A 27116-nucleotide genomic window follows, 5' to 3' on the forward strand; every position below is an offset into this window, starting at 1 on the left:
CGAACTACATGTTGCTGTAGGCATACACTCACTCAACATATATGATGCTCAGCGGATCTGTTCAAAAATTCTAGACACAAAAAACTCACACATGCCGCCGGTCTATCAAAAGCTCGAAGCGATGTGGACCGTGGTGCTTGGAATGAGCTGTGTCATTTTACTGGAGGTTGATGGTGTTGAACGCGGCCAAGGGGTTGTGGGTACCTTTCTCTAAGCTGCAGAGGTGCGTGTAATATGTATTATGCGTTTTTATGCTGCTAACTACCTCATTTCCATGGACACCCAAGACATGAACTTACCTCTCGAGTCTCCCTCATCTCCTTCTTGCCCTCTTCCACTCCTTCTCTCATTCTGGGCCCTGGCGCCTTCCTGGTGTTGTTCACATATGTTCGAGCCACGTCAGCATTTGCTGGCATGCTGCTGGGCATGTGCGCTAAGCACGGGCGGTTGTTGGGATCAGGCAGCAATGAATGGTGGTCTGGATGATCCCACAATCCCACTTGAAACCTATCCTGCATTTGGCTTTTCTTCAAAGTCAACATTGGCCATCAACCGATGCTCAAAACTGCCGCTGATATTCGAGTCGGTTCTCTGTTGATTTTAGTTGTCTGCAACTGACACTGAAGCTCGCAGCCTTACCCAGCTCCAATCCTGCTCCATTTCTCTTTTCCTATTCTGAAATAGTTTGACCACCGGATCTCAAAATGAATGAGGTACATACAACTCCTTCAAGGTGGGAGGGTCAAGACCTCAGTCACCACTGGTCAAGCATATTTTCCGGTCATTGATAAGTAAGGATCCGACTCAGACTCTATTTACAATCCCCACTATCGCCTACTCTGCCTCCAATCACTCATTAACGCTACAGCTACTTCCTGCAAGTTTCTCGACAGGACGCCATCCAGAAAGTCGCACTGTACTACATGGTTTAGCAACAGGATATATCATCTTGACTGGAACGATCAATTGGCCAAAGCACTGACCAGTACGTTCCGAGCAGATCGTGCGCAGGGCACCATCCGAACAGAACGTACTGCCAGCCTCAAGCTGTGGAAACTTCAGAGAGATGTTGAGAAACCAGAGGTTGTAGGAGCTAGACAGAGTCTCAGCAGGACGTGATAGACAACGGTGAGGTAACACTGCACATGAGCAAGATATTAAATGTCAAATGACTGGAAGGTTCGAAATGGAAAGAAGCCACTGGTGACAATGACACCAGTGGGACAATGTGTGGTGCCGAAGCTGATAGGATGCAGGAAAACACAAAAGCAGTCCCGGAGGCTAGCGCTAATCCTCCAGGGACTGGTACCATGCGAAGGCGATTGAGAACCAGAATGATGGTCGCAAGATGTTCAGGCTGTCCACCTTGTGCTCTCCCATGTGGAGATTTGCATTCTCGTCGAAGATTCGCGTTCGCTTCTGCGTCCTTGTCCCAGATCGGCCATTTCAAGGGTACACAAGTTAGTACGATAGGTTAGTGTCTTGAACTACTCGATCCCACACCTCTTGGCTTCAGCTGTTTGCAACTTTATTGTAACTAGGGTTCGGCATTGCCGAATTTGACCTTGCTTGCCTAGCCACTACATAAGTACTAAGTACTAAGTCACTGCACTTGTGTTTTTCAGCTCTATTCAAGTTGTCGACAGCAACTATGATCTCCTTCATTGTTAATTTATCCAGAGCAGAATTGAGCTGTTGCGACATGGTTCAAGTGAATCGGGATTCCGTAGTCTCATGACTAACAAAGCCACATTCAACGTTTATTGATGTTTAATATTGTTTATTACTGGCAGTTAGTCCGTTCCGTTAGATTTCGTCACATGGTATACTTGTCAGGACTCAGTAACTAACAATTGGTGTACCGTAACCGAATGTCTACCACAAGCTCATTCCCTGACTATATCACTAGCACCATCGGTCATCTCTTCTCACCGAAAGTCATCGACGGAACGACTTCATTCGCATGCGAGTACTTCCAAACTATCTTTCTGGACGAAGGTGTCTCGATGGAGGCGAGTGGCTGCTACTCATCGTAGAACAAGCTTTGTGTTCTCACATATTAACATTAAGGAACTTCGGGTCAAAGATTACCAGCTCGGTGGTCGGCCTCCTTCGTATCCGCTGAAACCAGAATTTTGTGGCGTTTCCTTAGCCCCAGAGCGACATAGTCTGTTTGACATCGAAAAACCTCCACATCCGAACGAAATAGAAGAGTCCCACTCCCCACCCCCGCATCTGAATGACCTCTGGTATGATGATGGGAGCGTTGTCTTGAAAGCTGGAAATGATTTCTTCCGTGTGCATGGATCTATTCTAAGCCAAAAATCTTCTGTTTTTGCAACCATACTTCTTCAAAGTCAGACAGAAAACACGGAAACACATGAAGGGTGCCCTGTGGTTGCACTGGGCGATGATGCTGAAGAGCTGCGGCAGCTCCTCCTTACCATATATGAGATATCGTATGCATTACGCTCTCAAAGATCAGTCGCTTCGACTGACCTGCTGAGCCAGGTACTTCGAGGACAACGCGCAATACTTCGTCTATTTATGCGCCGTTCTTCGTCTCAGCACGAAATATGAGATGAAACGATTGCGCGATTTAGCACTTCAGCGACTGAAACGCGGCGTTCCAACGACACTTGCATCTTTCGATGATCCTGAATATCAGGACGACCGCGCAACTGCGCAAAAAAATGTCCTTGCGGTCATCAACCTTGCCCGGGAGACCAAGTGCTTGGAACTGTTTCCTTGCGCCTATTACTACTGCTCCCGCTTGCCGACAAGTACAATTTTCAAGGGCAGTGGTGGAGTTATCCTAGCCTTACCAGACATAACCGCTTGCATGCTTGGCAAAGAACAGCTTCTGAATGTGCAACGCCAAACGACTCACCCGTTTTTATACACACTTCCAAAAAAAACTAAATCTGGGTCCCGTTGCAAGAATCGTTGTGAAGGAAATGATCGGCTCTTGTTGGAATATTTGCAGCGCCAGGATTTCAGGAGGCCGTGCACTCTCGAGCAATTCATTGATTGGGAGAAAATAGGGGCGTGCAAAAACTGTGCCTCCCCACATCAGAGCGTACACACGAAAGGCCGACAAGAAGCATGGGCACAACTTCCTGGAATTTTTGGATTGGAAAGCTGGGAGAAGATCGCCGCATAATTTGATTCGCGGGTGCCGAAGCAAAAACAACTACTCTTAGTAAGGTTTTGTTAATACTGTATGATATATAAAGTGTACTGTATTGTTTCATCGGACTGCCATGTCCACCCAATGCATGCGGACGGGAGACGTCTATCTGAGCAGAATCAAATATATGTAACATTCATTATTCACACTCATGAAGGCACCTCGAAGTATCACGAGGAAAAATGCGACAACGTTGCGAGAGGTGAAATTATAGCATAAGAAGCAATAACCAAGACGTTCATGAAGTGCGTGATGCAAACTCGTGAAAATGGCGTGAGCATGAGGGTGATCGATCGAAGGTGTGGGTAATGTGAAAGAGGATAAATCATGACAATAGCAATATATAAGAGCAATGAAAACTTGATGACGGGAAGGGTATGTATGCTCCAAAAGAGGGGAATAATCATGACGACAGAGAAATGACATGGGGAACGGCAGCCATGCGCACCGAGAAATTAGAACCAAGCAAGTAATGCGAGCGTAATGGATGAATGAGAAGTGAAAATGAGGAAGTGTAAAGAAATCAAATGAATAATAAATTTACTCATTAGAATCAGGCAATAATAGTGCGGGACAATCTTCTGGAGACTGTCCTTCCAGGCACTATCGCCTTGAACGCGCGGAGAACGATTGCAGCAGTAGCAGTGTTCTTGCCATCCTCCTTAGACGAGCGTGATGTGCTTGCACTGCAAGCCACGACACCAAGCTCATCCACAGATGTATTGCCCCACATGTCATCACTAGACACCGGCTGAGGCATCGTCCGTCGAGAAGAATTAAACACCTTGAAGCTACGGGGATTGCTGCTTGTTGGTTTACACTCTAGAGTGGAGGACGCAGTGGGAACAGTTTGGAGGTTGTCAGATTGGTATCCCTTGCCGAGGCGCTTGACACCTGTGGTAGACATGAGGAAGCGGTCATAGACGCCTTCCACACGACGTTGATCAGGTGAGTTGATGACCATTTGCTCCCCAGACTTGCGCGGTGGATAAGGTTCCACATGGAAAGGAGACGCAGTAATATCACTGTCATCGAACAGAATTGACCGTCGTCTGATCGGGTGGGGCGTTTGCATGTCAGTCCCATCCACATCGCCTGACCATGGCATGAATGGAGGCGCGATGAACATCTTCCGATCCAATACTGCAGACAACCGTGGCGTAGGCGCTACTACTGTTTCTGCTCAAGAACAATCAATAACTAAGCTCATCACAATAAGCAGAAAACCCACCTCTCGTAAGATCAAACTCTAGCTTATCTATAGGCCTGATGTGCCTGTCTAAATTTCCCTGAGACCGTGACTTCTCCCTTCTCTTCGACGGCGAGCCCAAACCATCCATGTTATTTTCATCGGCCTTGGGCGAGCGCGTCGAGATGGTGGCACGACGCTGGCGTCGGGGAGTCTGAGCAGGCACATTAATGGTAGGCACACCAGCACGCTGGGTGAACCCAGAGTCATCAGGAGAGAGATACCCCGAGAACGAGTTACTCTGATCCGCAAGTGCCGATCGTCCAGGGGACAACGGCGCATTGGGGTCATTACAAAAGATCTCATTCGCGGCAAGCATCCGCCTTGGAAGGCGCGAAGACGAACGCGACATGTTGGCATTGAGCGCCTGAGAACTAGAACGTGAAATGGGCGGCGAGAGCGGAAGCGCAGGAGGCGGTGTGATGCTGGTGGATGCAAAAGCAAAGTTCTGGCGCGTTTCCTCAACGACTCCTTAAAATGAATTGCATGAGCCCACCACTCTGTGAACGAGAGTAATTGCGCTTACTCTCAACATTCTGAATCCAGAGATTCATTCGATCTATAGCTGTCTCTCGGTCCTTTTCAGCGGAATCCTCTGGGCGAATATCCTCATAGCTGAATCTCCCAGCTTCACCCGAGCGGCGCTGCTCAAACTCGATGGGCTCCGGGGAAGCACACCACACAGGTGTCGTGCGACCATTCGTGATTTGGCCAAGCGTCGAGGACTTGTACATCCGAACACCTTTATCTGTATCGTCAAAGTTCAGAATTAGACAAAGGAGGTGATTAGAGAAGGAGGGACGCACCGATAGAAGCTTTCACGCTGTGTTTAAGTCCAACAAATCCAGACTCACTCGCCCGACGCATTTCACTTGGGAGGTTACATTCAGCTGGACGTATGTCATCAATCAGCATATATCCAAGATAAAACGCATGCAAAGGACCACTCACCAGGTGCCGTCGACGCTGAATAGCTCCTGTCTATTCCAAGCACCGAAACACTTCCTTTGCTCATCTCCAACAACTGCGCGCTCGCCCTCACACCTATTCTCGCAATCTCTATATGCTCTGAGCTCAAATCTGCACGATAGCTCGTAACATTCGCATCAATCTCGCTATCTGTCTCCTCTGTCGATACTTCGCGTTTGACCTGCATCTTCACGGGACTCCTCTGGCCGCTCGAAATGGGGGAACGACGCGCCTCCTGAACCTCCTCCCTTTGAATCGCACACTCCACCTCTTCGTCACTCAACTCCGTCTCATCATCGTTAATGTTTCCATTGGCTGACGTCATAATGGACTCAGCTTCACGCTGCATCTCCGTCAGTCTCTCCATCTCCCGCAACCGTTCACGTTCGCGCTCCCACTCGCGCATACGGTCACGCACGCTGCCTTTGCCTACGGTCGAGGACGTGGTATCGGCCATGCCGCTGACATTTACGGTTGTTGATACGTCCGCGAGGTCTGCAGCAGAAGCCTTGGGGGTGTGGTGCTCGTTTAGACTTGTCCTCGACGTGTTCTGTGCGACACTGACATCGGTCCGTGATACACTTCGAACGTCCGTCTTCGATGCATTACGAAGGTCCGGCCTTGACGCGCTCCTAACATCCGTCTTCGAAACATTCCTAAAGTCCGAAACGCTTCTCAAAGTTCCCTTCGCCCTCGCCTTCGGCAACCCATGCGCACCCAAATCCACATTCTTCGCAAAACCCGTCAGGTCTGACAATACACCCGCTCGAGAACGCGAACGAGGTTTACGACCGCTCATTTTGAGTGTGCCATTTTCTTTGTTTTGGGGGGTGTTGCCTTTGCTATCCGTGATTGGCGAGTTTTCTTTTGCACTTGGCGTGTTTTCCCTCCCTGTCCTCGCGCTCTTCTTTCTACCACCTTCCATATCTCTGAGAGCGAAATTTGAAGGTGTCTTCGATCCAAGCGGTTTCCGAACTGGCGTGAGCGAATTGAGCGAGAACAACCCAGAGTTGTTGCTCGTGTTACCACTCATGTTCGGAGTATCGACAGGACTGAGAGGGGCAGGTCCGAGCTTCTTTGCGCCCTTAACAACAGGTGATCCTTGTACAGTGGACAACTTCCGTCCTTGGCGACATCCATCCGTGTGAGGGTAGGGTGAGCGGAGCTTGGGTTGTGACTTCGATCGTGCGTGGTGCCTCTCGTTGACGCGGGTGTCCTCCTGGATCTCCTTTTCAGGTGTGCGAGAGACCGAGCGGGATATTGAGGAACGGGAAGGAGAACGAGAATTGGAAGACCAGGGGAGCGAAATGTCAAGACGCCGCGAGACAGGCGCATCTCTGGGCACGGCGTCTTTTGGAGTGGAGGTATCTTTCGCCGGGGGAGATGTGAATGAAGATGAAAGTGTATGGATGGGCGACTGCTTCGCGGATGAAACGGCAGCAGAGGCGGATTTCTCTGTGATAATGATAAGTACTGCATTTTCTGACGAAGATGAGGTGTGACTCACTATGTACAAGCTTGTCCGGAACTGCACCTGCAACTTGCCAATATACATCAGCCATGGCCTGTTTCGCCGTACACCTCAGATCAGCATTGGGAACAATCATGCGCTTGAGCAGCTTCTCCACGGGTCTGGGAATGGTGTATGCGCCTACCCATTTACCACGCATCTATGCGATGAGCATCATCAATTATCTGCTCGTTAGACTTGAAAACCTAAGATACTCACTGTCCTGCCCCAGTACTTCTCCAAGTCGGCTTTGCTTGCAAACTGCTCGCCCTCTTCATGTTCAAATGGCGTGCGACCAACCAATATCTCGAAAAAGGTCACACCGAGTGACCAGATATCAGACTTTCGGGTGTCATGGGGAAGACCACGAGCGCGTTCTGGGGAAAGGTACTGCACGTCGCACAAAGTTTAAATATCACGTGAACGCAAAAATAGAGCGGAGAAAATGCGAACCTCAGGGGTGCCGTATGTCAAATTACTGTGGAATGCTTTGGGGGAAGACAGGTCGTACTTCTCTGCGAACCCGAAATCGACCAATACGGGTATATTCTTGTGGGAGAGCAAGATGTTGGCAGGTCTGTGGCACGTACAAATTTGGTTAGTGAAGTGTAGGACAAAAGGTACGGACGGAAAGGGTTGATAACGTACTTGATGTCGTTATGCACGACCCCACGCTCGTGCAGGAAGTGGACACCACCCAACAGTGAGCGGAACCATTCTTTTGCTCGTGGTTCGGAAACCTCGACGGGAACGAGGGTTGGAAGATATGCCCTGCAAAGCAACGTAATATGTCAACCATGAGGTTAAAAACGCGATAAGTAACGTACATCGTGATAAGCGCATATGACGGGGTGATGATGAACGAATGAAATGGGATGATCGAGGGATGTGGGTCGGCCTTGAACGAGCGCACGATCTTCATTTCATTCCATCTACGCACAAATGAAGATGTGAAAATATGTCAAATATCTGTGTTAGACGGGCCACGAGGCAAGCGGACTTACAGCGAACGCACGCGTGCGGCCGTTGTGCTAGTCTTGGAGCGGTGTACGAGCTTAACAGCTACTTCGACATCCTTATGCTTGTCGGGTGAGGAACTGGATTTGGGACGGCAAAGCCAAACGCTGCCCCAGTTTCCAAAGCCAATCTATATGACGTTCATTTAACTTGTTCGGAAGAGGGGATACGAGACATACCTCTTTGACGAACTGAAGACGTTCTGCAAGAAGATGGTCTGAGAGGGAGAAGACGTCGTTGGCCTCTGGTGCTGAGGTGTTCATGGTCATTCTTGCTGGATGCTAATGAGTTGGTAGTTAGATGCTTGTGGTATTTAATGAGACTTGGGATTGGCAATGGTATACAAGTACACTGGCAGACGTGAATGGGAATCAGAGGAAGTTAGAACGAAACACTGCTCGTGGTCGTCTGCTGTGATGAGCAGAGTCAGAGCCAACGAGGTCAGTAACAAGAAAATTGGTGGAACAGCTTTATTCGAATCACAGTCTCACATATACATATCACACTCGAACACTACCCAAACATGAGTAAATAACGCGTCGTTAACTTCTCAGTCACGTTACCCATCAATCTATGAATAACACTCTCACACGCATACAATGCATTGGCCTACAATGGCGACGTAACCGACGTTCTTAAATTCTTTAGATCAGAGCTCGGGGACCGAGAACACGTACCGACACATCATTGTATGAACCTTTGGAATCTATCATCATTCCAAATGAGGCGGTATTACTACCATCCGAGCTAAGCTGAGTGTTCTGCCGTTGGTGAGTCGATTGCTAAATGCGTTCCAAATCATAAACAGCTTATTTTCAAGCGACAAGGAACGGTACCTACCTGACAAGCGACGACTTTGTTAATTACTTGCATCGATTCGAACACGCTTGATAAAGCCTGGCCAGTGAAAGGTGCGTTCTACTATTTTTCAAGTGCAACATTTGAACAGGTTTCTTGGACTAGATGATCCCCGGTAATATACTTAATATTTAAGCTCTTCATCGCGGGAGCGCAGCCTCGGGTACATAAGGCTGGGTATTCCTGTATACAGATCCGTGACACTGTGTCCCAAGTGGTGGACAACCCACCTACACTCCTTCGATGTTCTCCCAGGCAGATCAAAAAGCTGAGCACCGTTTCCAGGTGCGAGTTATTTCTCCCAGACCCATTCGTACGAGCTGATTGCATGTTTGATTGTGATCCCAGCAGGCCAACTACACCGTTGTTCATAGAGACAGCTCTAATACATAAACGTCATATAGAAGCTAATTTGGAATTATGATGCTCGAGTCCTCGATCTGTTCGGCAATCCACGTGAATGGCAAGTTTTCAATTGAGAGAGCGGCTTACTTCCCTTTTAGCTTTATGGTAGGCGATCAGCATATTCTTGGATAGGAAATCCACCACAGGCTCGACCAACAAAACTACCACCCTCGTGCAAACATCACCAGTGCGTTGCGTCACAGTCGGTCATTGAAACGTTTGACGGAAACACTGTCGTCAAGTCTTCTGCAAATACGTGGCCGCAAGTCGTGATAACGTTGTTGCATTAGTCCGGCAGTCGTGACATCGACAGAGCCTTGCTTGTGTAAAAGTGCAACTAATGCAGTGGCCAACTCACATCTCTTCTAAAAGCCCATGTGCGATCCTCATAGTGGTTACCGATGGTAGGAGCGTTGATTTGACTTGCAAATTTGTCTCCTGGTGTGGCTGATCCTGAGGCCTAGATTTAGAGTGTTGGTACTCATCAATTGTTACCTCACTGCAGTGGTGAATTATGTTCGTGAATTCGTTGCACGTTGACTTCGAATCGAGATACGTGATAAATAGCCCTAGTGTCAAGAATATCCAGATGCTGAACATATGAGAACATATATACACTGATAAAACTTTGAAGCAAATAGAAGTGTAAGGATCGATAGAGGAATTTGCAAGAGAAGACGAAGAAAGCTGCCAGAATTCCGTCCTCAGAGAAATATAAAGACATGTCGCACTAGAGAATCCTAGCGGTAGTGTCCACGTGGAAAACATATATTGTCCAGGAACCTCTTGCAGGAGCCTTCAATGCTCCAACGTGAATCCGAGTCGTGAGTGGTATGGTAAGTGGTGACAAAATGTGAGCACACAAAATTGTGCGATGATCCTTGTCCTGACAAGGCTTGCAACAACACGGCTGTGGAGGATGAACTCGGCTGCTGCTGCATGCCGTTCATGAGCTGCAGTGAGGGTGGCGCCGACATTACTACCGATGCGGTATTACGACCAGTTTCTGTTATTTCCATCGTTGGGTGAGAATGTAATTGTCTAGAATTACTTCGAGCGTGCACGGCGAGAGCGCTTGGGCGGCTCTTGTGGAACAGACTTATGTGCCGGGGAGCGGTGTCAAGATATCATGTTCCAGAAGCGTCGAGCTAAGGATGGATTGGGGGGCTGAGGGAAACCCGATGGCTCTGCAGTATCAGCCTGTGATCATGATGTTCATGTGAGAAAGGCGAAGCAGGCAATCAATTGTGAGTACTGACATGAAGTATGAACTTAGGCTGATTTTGGTGCTGCGAAAGCTTAGGGGCGTTGACATCGACGATCCACAGAGTGAGTTTCCCGTCGTATCCGCCGTAAGCTAGGTATCTCCCGTCTTGTGAGAATGACACACAATGAATGGTTTTAGGATCCTGGCTGACTGATCGGCGGAGTTTGTGTGGTTTTGTGTTCCATAGCTGTACAACACCGAACAACCCCACGCAAGCCAGGATGTTGTTCTTAGGTGAAAGAGCTACTGAATATAGGTCATGGTCGTGCGCATAGCGATGGAGTAGTTGGCCCGTGGTAGTGTCAAAAACACGTGCGAATCTGTCGGAGGCGGAATAGAGTTTAGTGCCCGACCACACTAACGAAGTCACGACTTTCCCCCCTCCAATAGGTCCAATGACACACTCTCCATTTGCTGTGTTCCAGATGTAAATTGTATGGTCGCTCCAACCTGATGCAATTCTATCACCCAAAGGTGAATATGAAAGACTCCACACCTCCTCCACAGCTGCTATATTCGATATCATATCGGTGCTCTGGCAGCATCCGAATGTCAATCGCAACCTGTAATTCTCCACTTCTTGCTTTTCGGATGACAATTGTTCCATCACTGGACCCGCTGGCGACATATTTTCCGTTTGGAGACCACGACACCGACCGCACCGCCTTTCTGTGACCCCTCCAATTACTAATCATCTTTCCGTTGGTGGTCCACCGCTCAACACCCCTGTTCACCCTCCCACACGCAATTATCTTCCCGTTCGGTGACAATGCCAGTGCGGTTATATCTCCTCCCGTACCTTTCCACGGTTCACCGACAAGATGTCCCGTATCGCAATTCCACTTCCGCATCATGCCATCTCGCGATGCGCTCACGATGTGAACATTGTCGTGCAAGAAGACGAGACTCCATATAATGTTCTCATGGCCCTCAAATTCTTTCCTAGGAGTTGAAGCTTTCCTGCGGAAAAATCTAGCAGCCATAGCTTGTCGCCGGTAAGGTTCCCGGTGTATCAAGTCTCGCTCTGACACGGTTCGTGATCAATTGTGGGTGGAGTAGTTCAAATCGATTCTCACCGGGTTGTTTGCTATCTCTTACTTGGTCGCAGGATAGCAAGATGAGTGGTGCCAGTTTATGTGTTGGATACACTGATAAGGTGACGCTAATTCATCTGACAGGTTCAAATACTCACAGCATTTCGGCTGCAAACGATAAGTCCATGACCGTGCTCACAGTATTTCGGGTGTAAATGATAATTTTATGACCGTATCAGGTGGATAGTCCTTATCATAATTGAACGATCATCCACAGGGTCCCGATGTCAGCACACTAGCAACCACAATGTGCATATACGCAATGGCCACTGTCGTGGTCAACATGACTTCTTGCACGTATTCGTGAATAAAGTCTCTTCAGAGTTACAGCATTTCAGCTGCAAACGATAAGTCCATGACCGTGCTCACAGTATTTCGGGTGTAAATGATAATTTTATGACCGTATCAGGTGGATAGTTCTTATCATGATCGAACGATCATCCACCGGGTCCCGATGTTAGCACACTAGCAACCATAATGTGCATATACGCAATGGCCACTGTTGTGGTCAACATGACTTCTCGCACGTATTCGTGAATAAAGAGTCGAAGTTCAGCTCAACTGTTGCTGTTTAGTCAGGGCGTAAGTACCGAATATAAAGAGAACCTACTAGGATTGGTATATGCATCGGCCAGAGTTGATGCTAATTGTGCACAACTCAACGTGATCTGGACATCAAGCTCCATAGGTGGAATAATGCATCCAGATCGAGAAATATGGGCCCAAAATTAATCCTCGACGTATTGGATGGCTAAATGGACCGGCTAAATCACAGGTAAAAATGGTATGAATGATTGCATACCCTGTCGAGTAGACTTTTGATATAATCAAATTGCGCGTCTTTTAGCTAACAAGCATTTGAGTTATAGCTGGCCGGTCCGACCCATGGTGCTCTATTTATCCCAGACCAGACAGTACGCAAATACCTCCCTCATACACTCATATCATGTACTCCTTCCACCCAGTACTGCCTCTGCTCATTTCTCATTCAGCAGCGTTCTGCATATTGCTATATTAACAACAGCACCAATACAAATGTAAAAGTACTCACCAGTTTGTCGCTACGTGCAAGTCGGCTTGTTCTCAGCCCGGAATGTTCTGGTTGGGCACCGCGCACGTAACAACGCAGTCCGCATTTTTATTGCAACAGTCGCTAGCCGTGTTGCACCTCTCGCCTTCAGGACTACAGGCTGGGACTCGCCTTGCTGTAACAGACATTATAGATGCTGTCAACGCAATAATAATGGCGGGGAAGAAGAAACGCATTGTCTGTTTAGGGTGGTATGATCTGCTGAGGTACTCGAATGATCTCTTTGAGTCTGAGATGGGTGGACGCTGGTGACAGTAGGAAGATGACTCACTTTTATATCATCAACAAGGTTTGGCAAAATGGTTATGCCCAGCGGACGATACTGTGGGACTCGGGAGAACCTATCCCTTCTAGTCATTTCGTGGGTGTAGCGATTCCGGCTGCCACGGAGTTCTGCCTTTGTCATGATTCACCAGTGACGCGGTTGTGATGAGGCAAAGATGCCACGTCAGAGCTATTAGCAGCGTACCCGACTAGCCTACAATATTAATTCCCGATAATATCGCCTACTCTTCCTGTCTCCGTGTGGTTTGACGCGGCCTTGGCATATCATCGAGTGAAAATGACGTGGCATAGCCAAAGCTTTATGCAGTTTTGCTGAGGTATGAGAGGGAATGGATATGACATGAATGAGGCTCGATACAGCGGGGACAAGGCTTGACACGCGAATAATGGTGAACCACACGTGATAGTATCCAAGCGTCTCAGGCTGGTTGGCCAATGTTCACTGGATCACCGTTAGTGCTACTAGAGGCAAATACAGAACGCGACTATGGAAAGCAAGAGTGATCAGCTCGTCAAACACATTTGTTTGGCACCAGACCCCCAATCACCGGCAGCTTCAAATAACATATAATATGTATATATCTGAACTAACACATCAAATTAACAATGTATGACGCATGACATTGGAACATGTAGATATGTCAAGTTCTTGATTACATCTGAAATAGCGATCATTTCATTTGACTTCGTCACACAGCTGTTTGCTGAACAAAAGGATCCTCCCCCTCAAAGTTTATGTAGTACTAGCCCGATAATCGGTGTGTAGATGTATAGTTACTTACCATGAGGTCAAATCTCACTGAGGAGCCTTAGTGAGCTCGAGACATGGTTGAACAAGAAGTTTTTATGATATATCAACTGTGTCAGAAAATTGTGCGTTCTCATTTAAGTGGCATCAAGTGAATAATGAAGAAAAAATTAGTGCAATTCACGGTTCTAACTCTGACTTGGTGGCTCCTTCTGAGTTGGACTTGCAAGTGTGTGCATCATGTATGCTGCTAATTTCACTACAGAAGCTGATCAACATTATTGCGAGTATGCAAAGTGTTTCAGTGGCCCTGCTGGTACTGTCATTGCAGTGACATATATTGAACACATGGATCCACAAAAACAGGGGAAATGGCTTTGTGAGGGCTGCAGTCGCTACCAACGCTTGAAAACAACAACTAGGTGGATCACTGATTCATGTGAGTGTTAGACTTAGAATTTGTGTCCCTAGTACTAGTTTATGTACTTGTGAATTTTGCAGTGCCGGTGCAGCATCAACTCCATTCAGCATATGATGGTGCTGTGGTCCATAAACGAATTGCAGAGGCTCAGCGTGGTAGTGAGTGTGAATAGTGACTTCCTTTAGTAGTATTGACACGATGACTCCTTAGAATCAAATCTCCCTGTTCGTGCACTTGGACTTGTAGTTCAGCAGCACATAGCTAGCCCACAGGCAGGAAATTCCAGCACACTCCCTCCTGGATCTATTCCAGGTCCCCGCTTGGCAGGTTCAAACATTCGTTGTCCAATCACTTCTGGACCTAAGATCTCTATTTATGGGCGGGATACCCAAACTGTTGTCTACTCAGACCTACTTCAAACATTGTCACTCCAGCCAGGCTATCAAGAGGCTCACAAAGTCTATGAAGAAATGTGGACATCACTTGCAAAATTGGCATGCTCAATGAGTGTTCCTGAAGTAGTATGTGTTAAGGCATATCTGGCTGTGATGATGCCGCGCGCTAAGAAGCCTGCTCAGATATCTGTTTGTACCTTTACTGTTAGTTCAAGTTCAAGTAAGGCTAACAATAAGCACATCTATCACAGGATATCGTTGAGTCAATCAGCCATGTGCCTTATCGCATTGGTGCCAAAGATCTCAAAGTCTCCGTCTACCTCACCTTGCTTCCTTTGTTCCTCAAATGGTCTCATGGTCTCGCATTCTCTTTTGAAGAGGCTCGTCTGCGCTTAGCCAATAATTTCGAGGAGATTCTCCCCCGTCCAGCAGGTGAAGACACCAATGCAATTTCCTTCCACTTTATCAAGACAAAATGTGGCAAGCAACAGTTCCATGCTGGCAAGGGTATCGAAGTCCATCTCCTGATCCCGCTCGAAAAGTTTCAGGAGGCAGAGAAAAGGCGTGAAAGAGTTGAGGAAGGTACTGAGTCCAAGGTCCATGTGCACCAGTCACTCCGAGTCTTCAAATCATCCCTACTAACCCACTGTTTTTACACCAGGGAACGTCTGATACCATGCTATCAGTAATAGACCCACAACCTAATCATTCTCAGGTTGACAAGACAACTGTGGGTGGCCTTCATCGGCTTGTCTCATCACAGTCAGCAATTGGGTCCTCATCTTCAAATGGCACCCTCATCCAAAATTGTACCAAACAGTTCCAGCAGACAAAGCACAAATTGTCCTCAGTGAGTTATATTTAGGATCTTTGTATACTTAACCATACTCAACAAGATTATACAACTAGCCGTCTCCTCCAGCAACCCCTCCCCAGAAGCTTCGAACTTCAAACACGGCAACCATCTCTCCAGATGCAGGTGAACTTCGTCGTGCACTTCAAGCACAAGGAAACACAATCAGTGGAAAATCACTTCCAGATCCTTTCCGTAAGTGATAGCCTAACTTTCTACACCCTGTAGTACTTATTGTGGAAAATGTTGCAGTTACTCTGCGTCCATTTACTGCAGTGCTGCGCATTGTTCCACGCCTTTCATTATCATCTCTCATCCTTGATCCCAACACCTCCGACATCATCAGTACCATTGCTCCGACGCAGGCGACACTTTTTTTTAATCCACAAGGCAAGCCAAAATATGGCGCATTCAAGGCTGCCCAATTCAGTTTCCTCGATAAAGCCATTCTGGGGCCCTTAAGCTCCAACTCAACACGTATCTGTCTCAAACAATGTTACTACCGAAATGACAAGTCCAAGAGGTTCCCTTATGCCGATCCATGACAATCACAGCTATTGCAACCCGAGATAAAGTGCAGCATATGGGCCAGTGCTTTAATGGACCATGTCCAACAATTTGTCATCGCTGAGCTTTCCACACGCAGTGCCCCACCATTTCACATTCCTGACATTCGCTTTGTCCATGTTGCTCTTGCCAGCATCGAAGATGCAGGCATCACCAAAACCTATCTCGTTGAGGAGTATATTGACGAGTCCATGGAAGGCAGCTTCACCAAATATATCTCCAACGACTCACCTTCCCCAATACTCAATCTCGACAACAAATCAAGCAACATTGCCAGGTATCTATCATTTGCGCAACATGTCCAGTATATCAAAACAAAAAAACTTGCATATGTTGCTGATTTTCAGGGTTTGTTCATTTTCGTGGGGTCTCCTCTTCACTTTATCTGATCTAAGTTTGTTTCAGGAGGAGCAACCCTTTTGACTGATCCTCAAATCATCACTTCGCCATCAGTTTGTGTTTGCTACTGGATCTCACGTGTGTTATTGACAATTTTTACTAGTGATCTTTCCGGCAGCTTATTTGCAGATGGCAACTTGACAGACGCCTTTGCTTTGTTCGAGGAGAAGCATGCATGCAATGAATTTTGTAAATTTTTTCAACTTGAGAGACTCGTAACAACATGCGCAAACTTGCAGATGGCCTACAATAAACCCTTACCCCCTCCCGCATCACCTCCTCACTTGGGCCCAGATTATCTCTTCGCTAAAGCTGACTCAGATAGTGATGGTAGCGGGTATGATGACTTTGGCGCACAAAGTATGGATCTAGGAACCCACGAAGTGAGTGCAGGAGGTCAGAGCAAGGATAGCAGTAGTCAGTAGATAAATGACGGCAATACAAAAACAACGCACTAGGTCTCCAGTTGCCGTCAACGTGGCGTGATGATGCCGTGATAACTCTGGGGTAGCGCATAATCCTCGATGAGCGTTGCGCAAAATGCTCGGGAGTGATGACAGGATCTAAATGACGTCAACGAAAGCTACTCTAGACAAGAGGCTTACCGGTACCATTCAGATCTTCAGATTCCATACACAGGTCTCGCGCATCTTATGATGCTCCACATCGAACTCAAGTCTGATCGGCACAAGTTGCTCAGGGCGAACCGTTGGCCAGGCTGAGGTGGAAGTTTCCGAACCTGTGGGAATTAATCAATCTCCCCAAACAAAAGAAGACACTTCATGGAAGTGAGTACTCATTCTGCCCGCACTTTCTCTTTTTACCTGGGCTGGCCAGGGCAGTCCAAAGTTGCTTCGAACCCTGTGCTGATCCCAGTGTAAATGCAGACCCGGCCAGGGCATCCAGAGTTGCTCTGAACCCTGAACTGGCGAAGCACTTTAACTACATTTTTGTTTTTGTCCCTGTCCTCGGTCTTATTCATACCTTCATGCATGTGTCTCTAGGACAATTGTCCTATGACGATCAGGTGTTCCCGGATTCGTTGACTCGCATGGTGTCATGCATGCTGGTATGTGACAGTCCTAAACTTCCATAGTCTATCATCTGACACGCTCTCGAGTCCTCCTCCTGCGTGCGCTGGCGCAACTTGTCTCGGCATCTCCTTCCCGGCCCTGAGGACAACTTCTTTCACGGCCGCACGATACTTCACACGATCTTGAACTCTCTTCAGCGGATTGCATTCAACCCGGTATCTGTGCGTATTATCTCACTTCAATGCATTCAGCCGATTAACGCAAAATCAAGTTCAAGAACGGCACAAGCGGCAGCTTCGAGACCTACCGTGCTTTCACACACTCTCGAGTCCTCCTCCTGCATCGTGCACGCAAGCTCAGGCGTACACATCGCCCTTCCTTCCTACTACGCGCCGATTGCAACATGGTCACGTGACGCGCATGTAACGCGGCACTGACGAGCCTTGACGCGGCACTAACGATCCTTGATGCGGCCACTGACGCGCCATTCCTATATTCTACATTCAACTTCCAGATCAAGTTGGATGAGTTCACGACCATTCTTTTGTTATTTTACTTGCCTCAGAGCCATGTACAACTAGGTATACATAAGTCAATGACTATTTTCTTTTCCTCCCTCTCTGGACCCTTCGAGCCTGTGGAGCACATCAACGTTTAACGGGCGGACATTCTTCGGCCAGCAGAGAAGGAACTACAGCTTCGGATAGCTCGTCTGCAGACTCCAAAGATGTAGCATCAGAGTTATCACTGAATAACGTGTGTAAAGTGGAGTCATTTTCTTCTTTGTTGTGGCTTTCCTGCTGCTCCTGAGTCACGGATGTCAGTTTATGTGAGAGGCACAGTTGTTTAAACTTACTTGCGGGTTGGTGGTCTATTTGTCAAATCCGAGTTCACAAGGAGAATATGTTGGATGACGCACCTGAACGGTCATAGCAGGGTATGAGGTCCCCAAAACTCAGCAGCGGACCCGGCCGATCTGGATCATTTTGATTCTCTGTCTCATTGGGATAGAAAAAGTCGAATATATGTTTGATTAATTGCTAAAAGATGATTATAACAAGTTTACTCCGTATTTTAAAGAACTCACAAAGGCCATGATATGATTCACAAAAGCGCGATAATAAGGGTTGTTTCTCGAGCGAGACAATGAAAGAATGCTTAGTAAAATAAATTTATTACTGCCTATGGACAATTACAGTGTACGACATCTAATTCTGTCAGGATGAAAAGGAACACTGTTAGAATATCAATTATTATGACAGATGTAAAGTAAAATATACCTAAGTTATACGGACAGTGTGACAGTTGAGGTGGTGAGGTTTGACGTGGCATATGGAGGTGGTGAGGTCTGATGCGGCATGAATGAAGTTTGATGCAGCGTGACGCGCGGGTGACGCGGCAGTGACGAGGTTTGACGCAGCAGTGACAGGGTTTGATGCGGCAGTGACAGGGTTTGACGCGGCGTGATGCGCCTGTGACGCGGCACTGACGCGGCATGGAGGAGGTTTGACGCGGCACAACTTGTTTGACGCGGCACTGACGCGCATGTGATGCGGCAACTGACGGTATGTGCTATGGTTGACGCGGCACTGTAGTAGGCCTTGACACGGCATAGAGTGTAGATGTTGATATTAGTACAGAGACTGCGAAGATATTTGGGAGAACTTGTCGTGGTGTGAGTAGTGCTTGACGCGGCCTAAACGAGGCTTCTGACATGCCATGGTTGGGGCTCGATGTGTTGGTGCAGGGTATAGAGAGTGGATCAAACTTAGCAGGGTAAGGTTGAAGCTTGACGCAGTGAGACAACATTTGACACTGCATCTGAAAACCAACATAGATGAACGAATTAGAGGTAATGCAACAATATAGGACTGACGTGCAAGATGCATACTAGTAGTATGAACGCAGAGGACAAGCACTGTAAATTTAGTGAGAGGTGAATACAGCACTATAGAGCCTGTACGCAGGCAGACACTCATATGTTGATCATTAACGATGATTCAAAGTGTTTGGAATGCGATATGAAGTTGTGTAAACATGATCTGTACATAGGAATTTGTTACAGTGCCGCGTCACAGGCACGTCACGACCGCGGCAGGTGCGGCAGGGCCACGTCAATTTCACCTGGCCCGGCGGTGCCAACACTACCATCCCTCTCGTACTGCTTGCTATCGTCCTTGGTTTACCCGGTCTCCTCGTTGTCGTAACGTCACGCAAGGTCGCTTATGTCGGATGGATGATCTCAGTTTGATAGGTTTTGTACAAATAGAGCTTTCTGTAGTATTACCCATAATAGCATGGTGGAATATTAGCTATTTGTGCCCTCTTCCTGGTCTCCGTCAGAATCAGAATCAGTGAACTCCACATACTCAGGTCCATCCTCATTATCGTGTTTCTCTCCTTGTGGTTCCCAGTCACAAACTCCATGAAGAGCATGAGTCGGTGGGTTGAATATGCCTCCCATGTAGAGGTATCCTGCGGGTCCCAACAAGCTGGTGTTGTGAGGTAGATCTTGTAGGTCCGGAATCAGTGAAACCTGGCCATCTTCGAGGTGGAATGGCTGTGAAAGCTCCACTGTCAAATCATGATCATCTTCAAGAGCCTCGAACTGTTGTCGCATAAGCTGGTATACATCCCAGAATGATTCAGATGAGACACGAGGCTTGCCGAGTGAAGCATAGAGATTCTGCGCATGCCTCTCGAACATCGGTGGCACGAGCTCAAATACAGGATGATCGGGAGGTGCATAAATTCCTTCTACCTCGTCAAGGAGGTCACCAGGTACAGGAACCTTGAAAATGATGCGCACTCATCAAGTACATAGTCATTCGCAAACCATTTTAACGTACCTTGAAATCAAGTGAGTTGAATTGATGGGGCTTTGCACGAATGGTGGCAGGAATGCCATGGGGGAGAATTTTGTGTTTGTCCCTGTGGGGAGGATTGTAGTTCCTGAAATGGACCCATGCATCCAGCTCAGCCTGGAGCCAGGGAATTGCGAGCCAATGGAAAATATAGCTGAATGATGAATTATTAGTATAAGCATCTGAGGGTGAAGTGCCAGTCAACGTACTTTTGCAATGTATTGTGAGAATCATACAAGCCCTTTACAACGCCCTCTTCTAATATATTTTCGAAGCCAGGTGCAAAGTCTTTGCGTAGGACTGACCACAAGATCTCGGGCTTGATGTTTTGGTGCTTCCGCATCCAACGGTGCTGCAGTGTGCCATTGAGATTAGGATCAAGGCGGTGACGCATCATGGTCTGTGCATTGGCAACAGAGAAGTTCTCAGATCCGGGGTCACTTTGGATGATCAAAGGAACTGCTAGCTCATGAATAGTGGCTGTCAGACTAGATATATACTAATAGAAGTTGAATGTTACATACCGCCGAGATCTCTACAAGCATCAATATAGTATCGAGCAACAAGACGAGGATTCTTGTTTGTCCACCAGATTTTGAGCCAGTTAATCCAGCCTGTAAACAGATCAAGGCTGACATGCAGGAATAAGCCAAAGCGTTGCCATTTGTCGTGCTGGTCTTGTGTCCACACATCATTGACACCTGCACACCAAAAGCGTCTATGCCTCAGGCGGCCACGACGTCGGGCTTGGACAGCAGTGGGTTCAACAATTTTGAGCAGCCTCACGATCAGTGGTCTTTTGCAATTTGTCAGGTACTAGTGCTATCAGAAAAAAATAAAAAAGATACCAAGGTACATGAAAACCAAATTGCTCTCGAAGGTTCCTGCGGATTGATTCAGCTCCTCTGTGAGGAAAGCGCTGGCGAATTTCCATGACATGCTGCTCAATGGACTCCAGGGTATGTTTCTGCTGTCTGCCTCGTTTCCAGCCCCATGCATTACGCATCCGCCGGAAACTGACCACATTGATGTAGTAACTTGTGAGTTTGCTTCGTCTAGTACTCAGTAATGAACCTACCTCAGCCCATACTTCTCATCATCATAGTGATCCTGGAGGTGGTGCACAATTTTCACATCATTCATCCCAATATTAAAATAAAACACTGCATATTCTTGAATGTCTTGAGCTGGCGCTATTGGTACTATATATTAGTCGGTGACTTGAAGATAAATATGTACCCAAAACTAACGGCAGGGCTTATGTTGATTTGCTCGTCGAAGACTGGCATCAGCCATGAGTAGAGTAGAGAGTATTAGTAGGTCACACCAAGCCAGGCTTGGACTAAGACAATTGTTCACCTTCGCAACATTGTAAGGCACAAGAAATTCAGCCATCACTTTGACAAATTTGTAAGGCACGAAAAAAATCTACTACATACACTGCTGTCGGTCAGGTAATGAATGTCGCACTCAGGTGTGGTCGGGGGTCTGGCAGGGGGAAAGCCAAACAATTGCCTTTTTTATCAAAGCTGATCGTTGTTGTTCGAGCTGATCACTCTTGCTTTCCATACGCGACATACTGCAAGGTGATATATCCTGCCTGTATAAGTGGCCACTTAGTTACTAATGGGACTCAAAAGGGCTGCTCAATTCTCAAAGTTCGCGTTCACTTGGGATCCGAGCAAGTTACGACACTTAGTAGAGTCGTTTATAGTGTCGTGGGCAGAAAGGAATTGGAAAGGCAATTGCAAGTGGAAGTGAGGAAGGGAACGGCCACCTTTTTAATTCAATCGCGTTGATTTTATACTTGTTCTTGTTAGCGCTGGGACTATACTCGGAGAAAGGATAAGACATGGGATTGTTGGCACTTGCGATTAGCAGAAGCTCGAAGCCAACTAGCTAGTAGTGGCTATTTTGATTTTTGAAGCGGCGCCTCGCACACTGCTGACTCAACGATCCACCTGCCCCCCGTTTCTGCTTATCATGAGCATCCCACCACGAAACATGGTCCATGCACATGGATGGCCAAATTCGTTCGTGGTGATCGGCCTAATATTTGGTGGATCAATATCAAATTTTCTACGATCAGCATAATCCTTTTACTCCCCGCATACCCACGGAACTCTGCCGGTTAGTTGGTGCTTTCCAAGTGGTTGTGTCAAATATGACTCGCTTACTGGGAAGCTCCAACTCGTCGGGCCTGTGCAACGTCTCCTCACAATATTTGCCTCCATCGACTCTCCCTCTTTCATGCGTGGAAGTTTTGATATATCGGGTCTGTGCAACTTCTCCTTACAACGTGTCCGTCGACTCTTCTGTATGTGAGTTCCCATCCGAACGCCACACTTCCGTCGTGCCATTCTAATTGCTATTTTGCAGTATGGAGAACCCGTCCTCATCTAGGTATTATGTGTCTCCAAGCGCCTTCTTGAGGCGTGACATTGCAGATTACACAAGTATCATCGAGGAGCTACAAATACATCACCTTCGTTCTTCCGCTTTCCGGGTGCTTCTGAGGTGACTTTGATGACCATGTGATGTCGAATGCGCTGAATCTACTTTAAATAATGATGTGTCCCTGCCTGATGCCATTGTCGGAGTCTGGCACAGAACTGAATATAAATTCACCCCAGAGTCAAGATACTGTCACGTTCACTGTGCGCGTTCGCTGTCCCGAGGCGTTCAGCCAATTAAGATCTGTACTCGTTGCAGGACTTGCATAGTCGTCCGAGAACATTTCCTCAAAGAAGAACGGTCCCATCGCTTATCTAGATATACGAGCTCCACCTTTTTTGTGTTTGTGCTGATATTATATAGTCCTAGAACTTTCCCTTGATGATAATACAAGGATCCGCTGAAGACATCAAGAGTTATCAATAGTGTGGGGATGTTTCATCGCATAATGCCCATGCTATGCTTATTGATTGATGCTTTCTAGGTGTTGGTGTTCCATGACTTCAGCCCCCATCACGCTGGCATGGAGACGTCTGAACTTCAAGCTTCAGCCAACAGTGAAATTTTGATTTTTTGACATCAAGAGCGTTAACAACGACAGGTTCTCTTCAGAGTCACAGCATTTCGGCTGCAAACGATAAGTCCATGATCGTGCTCACAAGGCCCCAACCATGGCATGTTAAAAGCCTCGTTTAGGCTGGGTGAAGCACCACTCATACCACGACAAGTTCTCCCAAACATCTTCGCAGTCTCTGTACTAACATCAACATCCACACTCTATGCCGCGCCAAGACCTACTATCAGTGCCGCGTCAACCATAGCACATCCCGCGTCACGCCGCGTCGCGACCGCGGCAGGACCGCGTCAAAATAGCTACGCCCCTGCGGCACGAATAAGTGCGTGCTAGTCCTTGCGGCGGCACATAGTAGCATCACGTACATTCAAGCTTAATTCAAGCTTCAAGTCTGAATAGGATTCCGCTTGATATTTGCACCATCACGACGGTGTTCTATCATTCACTCCCGCCCATTCAGGTACTCAGGTCCAAGTAGTGCTCACAGGTCATACACAGGTTTCGGCTTCTATAAATAATCCTGCTGACGAAAAACAACGGCGCCGGCTCCGAGCGCAGTTGGGCATAGTCCTGTGCCTGTACAAGCCGTTCAACTTCGTAGCCCACGCCGTTCTCAGCATCCGTAGAAATGCCAACCTATAAATGATCTCCCAATAGATCCCACTTCGAACCAAACATAACGATGAACTTATTTACCATCCCCTCTCCATCAAGTCTCTGGACAACCGTACGTTCGGGTGGCGCATTTCACGTTGCTTGTTCATTTGCTACATTATGGGCTTTTGTCAAAGTCCTAAGGATGCTTCGCTGGAGAGTGAAGACGACTCAACTGCTGGGTCCGCCTCGTACCAGCCTCCTATATGGCGTTTCGCGCGACCTCGCCATATCTCAAGATAGTGGTGCAATCTATGAACGTTGGGCAACGGAATATGGGGTAGTGTATATGATTCCGAGCGTCCTCGGGCAGACTAGAGTCGTGCTGTGTGACCCAAGAGCTATTGCACATTTCTACGCCCGCGAGACTCGGACATATGTGCAGACGCCCCTTTCGTTGGCGCTTCTGAAGGCATCAGTATGTTAACATCATCATCTTACCTCGTTTGTTTCATATCTCCTGTCAGGTTGGCAAAGGGCTACTATGGGCTCAGGGCGAAACCCACAAAAGGTACTGTTCAGTTCTTGTCCTTGCGCGAGCGACTTACCTACCACCCGCGAATTAGGCAGCGGAAGGCCCTCACGCCAGCATTCAGTAATGCAGCCATTCGGAAGCTCACATCGGTGTTTTATGACTCAGCATACAAGGTAAGGATTTGCGATGCGGGAAATGCAGCATCTGTGAACTTGATACCTTACAGGCCAAAGGAAAATGGGATACTGTCCTTGAATCGAGCAAAGATGGTGACGCTGTAATTGAGGTCCAGAACTGGTGCGTAGCTTTTCTGACTTGCAAGTGTCGTTCCTAATCGAAACGACTCAAAGGATGAATCATATATCGTACGCGAAAATATTTTGTCATTGACGCCTTGAACTGACGGAACATCAGTTTGGACACGATTGGCATTGCTGGTTTCTCCCATGATTTTGGCTCGCTCGATGGAAAGCGCGTCAGCGTGACCGAAGTGTTTGATGCATTTGGAAGCAACAAACCTTCAGCAGCGAACGAAATTTTTATCCTACTCGCATCAGTATTTCCTATCATTCTCAAGATCCCCACTGAGCGGCGGAATCTGTTCAAGAAACTGAGCATCACCATGGGACAAATATCTAACGAATTGTTGATTCGCAGCCGCCGGGAAAAGGATGTCAACATAGGCGAGAGAGGCCAGGAAAGTTCTGTTATCGGATTGTTGAGTACGCTGTTTGAGAGATTCATCGTAGTCTCTTACTAATTAATGCGGCGATCAGTTAAATCCGAAGGTCAAGATGCCGAGTTGTATATGTCGGAGGAGGAAGTAGTGGCTCAGGTGAAGACGATGTATCACAGTCATGATTTACGAACTCACATCCCTCAGATGAAGGTCCTACTTCTCGCGGGTTATGAGACGACATCCAGTGAGTCAGTTTCTTGTCCGTTGCTATCACACTTGCTGACTCTTCGTCTACAGCCAGTCTTACGGTAAGTTTACTGCATAATTACTTCTGCGCACTTCATTCATGCATTGATCAGTGGGCGCTGATCGAGCTATCACGACACCCCGATGTTCAAACCAGGCTCAGAGGGGAACTGCTTGCCTTTGGCCCTGATCCGACATATGATCAATTAAAGGCCAACCTCCCCTACCTGGATGCGGTTGTGCATGAAACCCTACGACTTCATCCTCCAGTGCCAGAATCCACTCGTCTTGTGAGTGTGTATGTCTACATGTGAATAGACACGACAACTTTAAGTCCACAGGCAGCAGCAGATGACGTTATTCCCTTGAGCGTACCTGTGCGCACGATGTCTGGCAACATGACAGATAGTATATCTATAGCGAAAGGGACATTGATCACGATACCAATCGGGGCAATCAATCGCTCTTCGACCATCTGGGGACCTCACGCAAAGGAATTCAAGCCTGACCGTTGGCTGACTGAAGACGGCATCGGTGGGAAGGCCAAAGAAGTCCAAGGTCATAGGCATCTGCTGACATTTATTGATGGCCCGAGGACGTGCCTTGGAAAAGATTTTGCGATCATGGAGTTCAAAGTGAGTGATGCGAATCAGTAACTTTGGACGTTATTCACTGTGATACAGACGGTTTTATCGGTTCTGGTGAAGAACTTCGTGTTTGAGATGCGGGATGGACCAGATACCCCAGTCGAAGTTGCGAGGGGGATTTTACCTCGTCCACGGGTTGTTGGAGAAGATGGTACTGGAGTGCCTTTGAGAATCCGTCGGTATGAATGATTGGTTGCACTGCACCAGATTTTACTATATTTTCCCCCACTCATCCGCGACCAAAACCCTTGATCTGTAGTCAAATCAGAAGAAGTATGTGCGATTGGTATTGTAATATGGACACTATATAGCTTTGTATGCGCTATCTTTGCTATCCTTTTTGTTGCCAAGCGGAGTATTCCCAGAACATTGATGTCCATGCATTTGAAATGATAAGTAGTGGACACAAAAACTGATAAATTCATTATGGCATCGACATTCTGGTCGATTTGCTCGTCTTCTTCCGATGTATGCTTTTGGCATCGGCTGGTTGGGTGTGGTACTAGTTGCGGGGTGTATGGGCGAGGTTGATTGAGCACATTTACAAAGTGAAGTTTGAGCAATGGCTTATAAATTCTGGGTCCCAGATTTTTATCGAGTTAAGATGGCACTGCGATACCAAGATAGCATCCCAGGCCTGTGTGGCTCCTTTCAAACGTGATTCATAGTGCATCCCTGCACAATGAGTCAGTTGATTAGGTAGCGGGACGACCTGCGGATCTTATGATAGCATGCAGCCAGTAGGCAAATATAATACCGCATGTATGGACAGGAGGGCGCAGATCTGGATATGAGATAGCCCAGATAACCCATATACAACGAACAAAAATAAATAAGTCATTGAATGACAGAGCGTCTCGGCAAACGAATTCATGGTCGACGTGAGTTGGAATCACGAACACGACCAAAGAAAAATCCGCAGCAGCTTACTCCTTCATATACGATTCCTTCTGGCCCGCTTGTCGAGGCTTGTATTTGTGCAGACAGTCCTTGAGACACTTGAACCACCCCTGCAGGTTGACCAGGTTGTGTTGAATCGCCGGGCACATCGTCACCCGTGCGTAGCATAGCTGCAGCCGCTTCCGCATCGGACTCAGGGACAATACCGTATCTCTGCAGACTGTTTTCAATGATGTGAAAGGGGAGTGATGACAAGTTACTCACATCTTCAT

The 27116-nt window shown here is 47.4% G+C and overlaps 8 protein-coding genes across 8 annotated transcripts; 4 read left to right on the forward strand and 4 right to left on the reverse strand.

Moving 5' to 3' along the window:
- The first annotated feature begins 1812 nt into the window (after positions 1 to 1812).
- F5891DRAFT_1029566 (uncharacterized protein) lies at positions 1813 to 3314 on the forward strand. The gene is made up of 3 exons (XM_041361541.1): positions 1813 to 2012; positions 2071 to 2459; positions 2512 to 3314. Exons 1-3 carry the CDS (start codon positions 1872 to 1874, stop codon positions 3161 to 3163), a joined length of 1182 nt encoding a protein of 393 aa, XP_041227025.1. The 5' UTR covers positions 1813 to 1871; the 3' UTR covers positions 3164 to 3314.
- A 323-nt stretch (positions 3315 to 3637) lies between these two features.
- On the reverse strand, positions 3638 to 4371 carry F5891DRAFT_256748 (uncharacterized protein). Its single transcript, XM_041371104.1, has one exon. It carries the CDS (start codon positions 4317 to 4319, stop codon positions 3744 to 3746), a length of 576 nt encoding a protein of 191 aa, XP_041227026.1. The 5' UTR covers positions 4320 to 4371; the 3' UTR covers positions 3638 to 3743.
- Positions 4372 to 6718: 2347 nt separating this feature from the next.
- F5891DRAFT_950575 (kinase-like domain-containing protein) lies at positions 6719 to 8198 on the reverse strand (the record flags this gene model as incomplete). Its single annotated transcript, XM_041374981.1, has 7 exons — positions 6719 to 7078; positions 7138 to 7308; positions 7372 to 7495; positions 7567 to 7689; positions 7746 to 7850; positions 7923 to 8065; positions 8115 to 8198. The coding sequence occupies 7 exons, from the start codon at positions 8196 to 8198 to the stop codon at positions 6719 to 6721; spliced, it is 1110 nt and encodes a 369-aa protein (XP_041227027.1).
- Positions 8199 to 10317: 2119 nt separating this feature from the next.
- F5891DRAFT_1187735 (quinon protein alcohol dehydrogenase-like superfamily) lies at positions 10318 to 11448 on the reverse strand (the record flags this gene model as incomplete). Its single annotated transcript, XM_041366893.1, has 3 exons — positions 10318 to 10398; positions 10458 to 11000; positions 11062 to 11448. The coding sequence occupies 3 exons, from the start codon at positions 11446 to 11448 to the stop codon at positions 10318 to 10320; spliced, it is 1011 nt and encodes a 336-aa protein (XP_041227028.1).
- Positions 11449 to 12500: 1052 nt separating this feature from the next.
- Positions 12501 to 13417, forward strand: F5891DRAFT_1029583 (uncharacterized protein). Its single transcript, XM_041361542.1, has 4 exons — positions 12501 to 12558; positions 12611 to 12626; positions 12656 to 12850; positions 12921 to 13417. The coding sequence occupies exons 1-4, from the start codon at positions 12506 to 12508 to the stop codon at positions 13077 to 13079; spliced, it is 423 nt and encodes a 140-aa protein (XP_041227029.1). The 5' UTR covers positions 12501 to 12505; the 3' UTR covers positions 13080 to 13417.
- Positions 13418 to 13922: 505 nt separating this feature from the next.
- F5891DRAFT_1223172 (uncharacterized protein) lies at positions 13923 to 17039 on the forward strand (the record flags this gene model as incomplete). The annotated part of the gene is made up of 11 exons (XM_041369459.1): positions 13923 to 14121; positions 14184 to 14261; positions 14314 to 14430; positions 14512 to 14624; positions 14750 to 15094; positions 15214 to 15348; positions 15408 to 15546; positions 15580 to 15874; positions 15932 to 16195; positions 16436 to 16700; positions 16878 to 17039. The coding sequence occupies 11 exons, from the start codon at positions 13923 to 13925 to the stop codon at positions 17037 to 17039; spliced, it is 2112 nt and encodes a 703-aa protein (XP_041227030.1).
- Positions 17040 to 17761: 722 nt separating this feature from the next.
- Positions 17762 to 18282, reverse strand: F5891DRAFT_1277777 (uncharacterized protein; the record flags this gene model as incomplete). Its single annotated transcript, XM_041370282.1, has 3 exons — positions 17762 to 18157; positions 18208 to 18222; positions 18271 to 18282. 3 exons carry the CDS (start codon positions 18280 to 18282, stop codon positions 17999 to 18001), a joined length of 186 nt encoding a protein of 61 aa, XP_041227031.1. The 3' UTR covers positions 17762 to 17998.
- Positions 18283 to 23635: 5353 nt separating this feature from the next.
- F5891DRAFT_1172690 (cytochrome P450) lies at positions 23636 to 26133 on the forward strand (the record flags this gene model as incomplete). The annotated part of the gene is made up of 12 exons (XM_041365602.1): positions 23636 to 24315; positions 24365 to 24408; positions 24464 to 24545; positions 24599 to 24669; positions 24723 to 24737; positions 24787 to 25094; positions 25149 to 25207; positions 25256 to 25295; positions 25349 to 25359; positions 25411 to 25587; positions 25639 to 25932; positions 25981 to 26133. The coding sequence occupies exons 1-12, from the start codon at positions 23926 to 23928 to the stop codon at positions 26131 to 26133; spliced, it is 1644 nt and encodes a 547-aa protein (XP_041227032.1). The 5' UTR covers positions 23636 to 23925.
- Positions 26134 to 27116: the final 983 nt, after the last annotated feature.

This window comes from Suillus fuscotomentosus, assembly GCF_016647785.1.
Source record: "Suillus fuscotomentosus strain FC203 chromosome Unknown F5891scaffold_22, whole genome shotgun sequence".
In the NCBI taxonomy this organism is placed as follows: Eukaryota; Fungi; Basidiomycota; class Agaricomycetes; order Boletales; family Suillaceae; genus Suillus; species Suillus fuscotomentosus.